The sequence below is a fragment of the Borostomias antarcticus genome (assembly GCF_949987555.1).
Source record: "Borostomias antarcticus genome assembly, chromosome: 19".
NCBI lineage: Eukaryota > Metazoa > Chordata > Actinopteri > Stomiiformes > Stomiidae > Borostomias > Borostomias antarcticus.
Window position 1 is genome coordinate 909,983 of NC_140252.1, and position 7,343 is coordinate 917,325.

The following is a 7,343-nucleotide window of genomic DNA, read 5'->3' on the forward strand; positions in this document are numbered from 1 at the left end:
TTTTTAAGAACGCAAATGTAATCCCAATTGACCTTGGCCTCGTTCATCATGGAAATGTTTGCATTGAACTCTAGTCGGTGAGAGGAGGAGGATGCTTAAGCAGTCGATGTGTGAGCGGGAAAACTGATGTGTGAGTGTGACAATGGCTTCTCGTTAGGCCCTGCTTTGACAAACACCCCAGAGAGCCTCGCTTTCTCCAACACCCTGAACACTTTCTCCAACACCCTGAACATCTCCAACACCCTGAACATGGACTGAATAAAAAAGAGGTGTTTTTGACCCTTTCCGTTTTCTCTTTCGTTCAGGGCTTCATGAGAACACAAGAAATTAGGCTTTTATCAACAATCACTCAGTGGAAATAACCTCTCTATGCATCCAAGAGCACTCAGAGAGAACATACAGCAACACATATAAAACATTCCCTGGCTTTCTGTTAAAGTTGGCTCCTACCCATGTTTTTTCTCCCCCGCAATCACTGAAAAACCCACCAGATCCAGAACCGCTTGAGAATTGGAGCTTGAGAAGCCATATCCGCCCTGCAGCCCCCCAGACGTACGTGCCTGGGAGCGCGCTGCTCAGAAGGTTAGTGGGGGCAGAACGGCATTCTGGGTGAGATGTGTATTGGGACCAAATCCGAGGATAAGCGTGTTAAAATAACTGATTTGCTGTTCCCCCTATTAACGCCTCGAACTCAGCAGTCGCGGAAGCGCACAGTGACAGTGACAGTGACAGTGAAAAACCGTTTCCGCTGCGGGAACAGAAGAAGCCAGAGGAAAGCAGATTTGTGACGGTAACCCGTGTTGACAAGCAGCACATGAGAAAAGCAGTGCTCGTACTGTATCTGGCCAATTTCCCTTGTGGCCCTGTAAGTACAGCATGTCAGCGCTTTCCTGCTCGCAATCTCATCACTCTCACAGAAGTGGGCAGCATCTCAGAAGTGGGATCTCAGAAGTGGACAGGATCTCAGAAGTGGGATCTCAGAAGTGGACAGGATCTCAGAAGTGGGATCTCAGAAGTGGGATCTCAGAAGTGGGATCTCAGAAGTGGGATCTCAGAAGTGGGATGTCAGAAGTGGGATCTCAGTAATGGACAGGATCTCAGAAGTGGGATCTCAGTAGTGGGATCTCAGTAGTGGGATCTCAGAAGTGGGATCTCAGAAGTGGGATCTCAGAAGTGGGATCTCAGAAGAGCTGAGAATGAATGCGAGTTCATTTGCATGCAGGGTAGAGGCTACAAGCAGAGTGCAGCTCCGGCAATATCTGCCATCATCCGGATCCCTCAAACAGCAGGAGAAGCAGCCGGGGTCCCCGGTCCTGAACTGCACCGCCAGCAGAGCGCCGGAGGCCGAACCCCCGCGGCGGTGAGAGGGGCTGTCAGGACGCCGTCTGCTTTCATTACTCATGCTGGAGTGGAGGCGTAGATCTGAGCTCAGCTGTAATGGGTGACCCCAGGCTGGTGTAAAGTGCTGAGGAAAAGTGTGAAACAGCTGAGAGGGTGGATTGGGGAGGGGGGGGGGGGTGTAGAGGAGTAGATGTAGCATGGGGGTGGGGAGGTCAGAGGTCACAGATTAGGCAGAGTGGCACGGAGCTGCTGACCCAGGGGCTGAGAGAGGATGAGAGGGTTGCAGCGGAGGTGCTGACAGCCAGGCCGAGCGGGGTGGCCGTGTGAACTCACCTTGAACACAAACGCCGAATTTCCGACCGTGCGCTGTCCAATCGGTAGAGGGCAGATTTGTAACGGCAATATGTCGGTCATTCAATCAGTGGACGTGTCATGCACTCCCCCCCTCTCGTTTTCTTAGACAGCCGCATGCACTGCTGGTTGTGTGTACTCACACACACACACACACACACACACACACCATCGGTGCGCCACGGCTTTTCATCACCGCGGCCTCTCAGCCTTTCCAAGCTGAACAGAAGAGAGGCACGTCAGCCCCACATCCTCCTCCAGACCCTCCGGACCCAGAAATAATCTTGTTTAGCATTACATTGTCATTGCCTGGCTCCGCCTCTTCCTGCGCCCCCCCCCCCTTGCTGGCCCCGCCTCTTCCTGCCCCCCCAGAGCTGCCATGTCAACACGCTGTTTTGGCGTTCACGCCCATGCTGTCTCTAACCATGTGGGATGATGATCCCTCAGTGGAAGCGCTGCCTCCCTCTTGGCTGCTACGATCACGCCCCCGACGCCTCTAGCGCTCGAATGAGCGCCCCCGCCCCACCCCCCCACGGCCGAGCTGTCAACATCACACACTCTATTAATTACTCTCTTGAAGGGGGCGTCTAAAGAGTGAGCGTGATTGTGTGTGTGTGTGTGTGTGAGAGAGAGAGAGCGAGAGAGAGAGAGACAGGACATGGGGGGGGGGGGTGAAGCATGAAAGAAAAATAAGTGTGTGTGTGTGTATGTGTGTATGTGTATGTGTGTGTGTTTGGGGGGGTGGCTGAGCGGACCAAGTCCATGGGCTGTGTGTGCATCAATAAATCATCAGAGAGATCCCCATGGGGGGTGGCAGGGTGGGCCTGTGGCAACAGCTGACTAATGGGTGTTAATGGAGGCTATAGCATGACACAGCATTATCGCGCATCACTTCAGGGCTGCCTCACACCATTTCCTCAGAGAAGTTTTTTTCTTTAAGTGGTCATTTCCGTTTGAAAAATGGACTGAGGGGAAAATGTTCTAGTGCCATTTGCGGTTGTGCGCGAGTGGCCTGGAACTGTGGTTGCGACCATTTAAAGGGAAAATGCTTCCTCTCGTCCATAAGTGCGACTATCCTTCATTATGAGCTCACGGTCCCTTGGATGTGGGTGAGCATCGTGCCAGCTCACTGGTCACCCCAAAGGCTCTCACCAACCTTGACAAGGTCCTTTGATAAAGATGGGAAAGTCAACACTGGGCGAAAAGGGTCTGTATATTCAGAATATACCAGCCAGCATTAACAGGTGGGGCCCATATGGGGTAAACGCTGGCAGAACGGGTCCCAAGTGGGTTAGTCTGCGGTTTCCACAGTGGCCCCACCTTGGTTCACCCACATGGGCTTGAAGTGGGATCTGACTAAGGCCACATCAAGCCCATTTGGACTCACCCAGCTGGGCCCACCTGTCAATGCTGGCTGGGATATTCTTATATTGTTATGGTTCGGCCTGGATCGCTCCCTGCTCCCAGTCTGGACCTTCTCCCCTGCCCCGGACCCCTGGTTCGTTCAGCTCGCCCCCTGCTCCCAGTCTGGACCTTCTGCCCCGCCCCAAACCCCTGGTTCGTTCTGCTCGCTCCCTGCTCCCAGTCTGGACCTTCTCACCTGCCCCAAACCCCTGGTTCGTTCTGCTCGCCCCCTGCTCCCGGTCCAGAACCTCGCCCCTGCCCCGGACCCCTGGCTCGTTCAGCTCGCCCCTCACCCATGCCATGGACCCCTGGTTCCCCCTACTCACCCCCTGCTCCCGGTCCAGACCCTCGCCCCTGCCCCGGACCCCTGGTTCGTTCTGCTCACCCCCTGCTCCCAGTCCAGACCCTCGCCCCTGCCCCGGACCCCTGGTTCCCCCTACTCACCCCCTGCTCCCGGTTCAGAACCTCACCCATGCCCCGGACCCCTGGTTCCCCCTACTCACCCCCTGTTCCCGGCCTGGATCCCTGACCCCTGAGCTCCTGTGCCCCCCGGACTCTCCTGGACCCTGAGCACCTCCTCTCCCAGTGACTGCCCCTGCACTACCCCCAGAGACTGCCCCTGAGCACCTCCCCTCCCAGTGACTGACCCTGACCCTCCCCTCCCAGTGACTGTCCCTGAGCACCTCCCCTCCCAGTGACTGCCCCTGAGCACCTCCCCTCCCAGTGACTGCCCCTGAGCACCTCCCCTCCCAGTGACTGCCCCTGAGCACCTCCCCTCCCAGTGACTGCCCCTGAGCACCTCCCCTCCCAGTGACTGCCCCTGAGCACCTCCCCTCCCAGTGACTGCCCCTGCACCTCCCCTCCCAGTGACTGTCCCTGAGCACCTCCCCTCCCAGTGACTGCCCCTGAGCACCTCCCCTCCCAGTGACTGCCCCTGAGCACCTCCTCTCCCAGTGACTGCCCCTGCACCTCCCCTCCCAGTGACTGCCCCTGAGCACCTCCCCTCCCAGTGACTGACCCTGCACCTCCCCTCCCAGTGACTGCCCCTGAGCACCTCCCCTCCCAGTGACTGACCCTGACCCTCCCCTCCCAGTGACTGTCCCTGAGCACCTCCCCTCCCAGTGACTGACCCTGACCCTCCCCTCCCAGTGACTGACCCTGCACCTCCCCTCCCAGAGACTGACCCTGCACCTCCCCTCCCAGTGACTGACCCTGACCCTCCCCTCCCAGAGACTGACCCTGAGCACCTCCCCTCCCAGAGACTGACCCTGAGCACCTCCCCTCCCAGTGACTGCCCCTGCACTCCCCCAGAGACTGTTGTACACTGATCACGTTGTCACCTGGTTTTGTTCTGCCTCCTTGTGTGTTTGGTCTTGTGTTTGTTGTCTTGTCTTCTATGTTGGTTTGTGTCCTACCAGCCCCAGCTCTGACACCTGTCCCCTCACTAGTCCCCTGTCCCTCACTAGACATCTGTCCCTCTCTAGACACCAGTCCCTCACTAGACACCTGTCTCTCTAGACACCTGTCCCCTCACTAGACACCTGTCCCTCTCTAGACACCTGTCCCTCTCTAGACACCAGTCCCTCACTAGACACCTGTCTCTCTAGACACCTGTCCCTCTCTAGACACCTGTCCCCTCACTAGACACCTGTCCCTCTCTAGACACCTGTCCCTCTCTAGACACCAGTCCCTCACTAGACACCTGTCTCTCTAGACACCTGTCCCTCTCTAGACACCTGTCCCTCTCTAGACACCTGTCCCTCACTAGACACCTGTCCCTCTCTAGACACCTGTCCCTCTCTAGACACCAGTCCCTCACTAGACACCTGTCCCTCACTAGACACCTGTCCCTCTCTAGACACCTGTCCCTCTCTAGACACCTGTCCCTCTCTAGACACCTGTCCCTCTCTAGTCACCTGTCCCTCACTAGACACCTGTCCCTCTCTAGACACCTGTCCCTCTCTAGACACCTGTCCCTCTCTAGACACCTGTCCCTCACTAGTCCCACATCACTCCTGTCCCTCTAGCTTAGTCTTCCCTTCTAGCTCCTTCCTTGTGTTTCTAAACTTCCACCTCTAGTTTCCCCTGGTTTCCTGCCCAGTCCCATTCCCAGTCCTAGCCTCGTTCCCTGTTCCCTTCCCTTGTGTCCTAGCTCCCTCTGTCCTTGTGTTGGAATCCCTCCATGTCCTTGTCTGGGTGATTGTCTGCACCTGTGTCTCGTCAGGTCTTTTTGCACACCTGTACGTTGTTCCTTGATTGTTCTCCCAGAGTATATATGCCCTCCTGTTTCCTTTGTTCTCGGTTGGTTCATTGTCTTTGTTAGTGGATTGCTCCCTATTGTTCCCATTTATACTTTTTTTTTTTTTAGCCTTTTTTGAGATTAAAACCCAGCGCTGCCTGCTGTCTGCGTTTTGGGTCCTACCCACCCCCCCCCCCTCCAAACCTTAACATTATATTCTGAATATCATCAATATACCACACTGCATACCAACATATTTCCATTCCTGAGTTCTGATATGCTCTGATATCAAATTTGGATCACGGCCCAGTGCAAATCCATAGAATCATCCATAGAACATAGAATTGTACTTTAATGTCTTTTAATTGTATGTTTGTATTGTGTTGTATTACTTTGTGGGACCCCAGGGAGACTAGAGGCTCATTCATGTGTCTCTAATGGGGATCCTTTAATAAAACAATAAAACAAAATACATAGAAAACCATTTTGAATCGTGGACCATTGCACTTTGACTCCCTCTCCCCCAGACCCATTTCCTGTCTGTTAGAATCTTCACTCTCAGTTATGAACTATGAACTATCCAACCTACGTATGAACTCTGGCCATATCTACGTATGAACTCTGGCCAACCAATGAGCTCTGGCCATATCTGGCTACAGGGGAGGTTCTTTGCCTCTGTGGTTCTTGTTACTTTTCTGTTTTAGGGCTCTGTAGGCCAACTTCCCAGACTGGGATCCCGCGTAGTCCTACAAACAAACCCGTCCACGGAGACTCGCTCACAACGACTACAGAGACCGCAAAACAGTCTGCGACAGCGAACTGACAAGTGACATCAGAACCCTACCTTAACCAGGTCTTCCAGCTCGGAGGAGTTGACGCAGGCGTGGACGGACAGGAAGTCCAGCTTCTCGGCCAGGATGGCCAGCTTCTGAGAGCTCTCGTGCGGCTGCTCCAGCGCCCGGAACACCAGGGCCCCGGTGATGAGGTAGAGCACCACCAGGAAGAAGATGGCGGACACCGTCTTCCACCTCATGACGCTGATTCGCGTGTCGTACTCGTCCTCGTCGTCAGGGGTATTCAGCAACACGGGATTCACCGAGAATGAGAGGCGGGGCTTGGAGTTGTGGGCGGCGGACTTTGGGTCCAGGAGGTCAGGTGTGGCCACTGTGAGGGCGGAATCGTTGGCGGTCACTGGGAGGTTAACGACGCCCGGATCATTCATCACTTATACGGTCTCTCTTGGCAATGGATGGCTCAAAGGATAATGATAAAATTGGTTTGGACAAAGGCAGTGGTTTGGTCCAGTGCATGCTCACTATGTCATGCAAATTGCTTCAAAGTTGCATTTACATATTATGTAAATATGCAAATGCAATATATTTATATATACATGATATATATATATATATAAATTATATATATATATATATATATATATACATACACACACATATACAGTACTGTGTACATATATATATATATATATATATATTACAGAGGGCAGTTTACAGAGTGAAGTGAGTGCTATGGACTGCTGAAATAATAAATATGGTTGTGATACTGAACATTTAAGCAAAGGCAATCCAAATACAAAAAAGTGTCAATGTGTGAATGGCATTTCTATTACTAATTGATGAATGATTTCCATAAGACAATCAGCACCTCCACAATATCCAATTATTCAATAAATCAACCTTAGTTACAATAGCCTAGTGAGTGTCCCTGGGTTGAAGTTGACTCATGTTGTTGCCAACACATGCGTCCGCCTTAACAACAACACCCAACACATAATTAAATAGTTTATTTCCATTCAGCCTAATCGTTTACATTTCCAAGTGAAACAGGCTAATTTACACTAAATAACCACTAAATAATCACTTAATAATCACTAAACCGCAACTAAACGTGTCTCCAGGATTCTGATTACCAATTAACATTCTTATGATAGCAGCTGCATGCATTTCAAATGATCACACACAGCTTGTCCCACTCTAAATCCACTACAGCT

The 7,343-nt window shown here is 52.8% G+C and overlaps 1 protein-coding gene across 1 annotated transcript in view; it reads right to left on the reverse strand.

Moving 5' to 3' along the window:
* kcnk2b (potassium channel, subfamily K, member 2b) overlaps window positions 1-6,494 on the reverse strand; it is a gene marked incomplete at its 3' end in the record, with an annotated part of 78,729 nt that extends 72,235 nt beyond the window's left edge. Inside the window, exon 1 of the mRNA XM_084453534.1 lies at window positions 6,180-6,494. Within this exon, the coding sequence (XP_084309660.1) occupies window positions 6,180-6,368 (189 nt within the window). The 5' untranslated portion in view covers window positions 6,369-6,494. The remainder of the gene's footprint in view (window positions 1-6,179) is intronic.
* Between the last annotated feature and the right edge of the window lie 849 nt (window positions 6,495-7,343).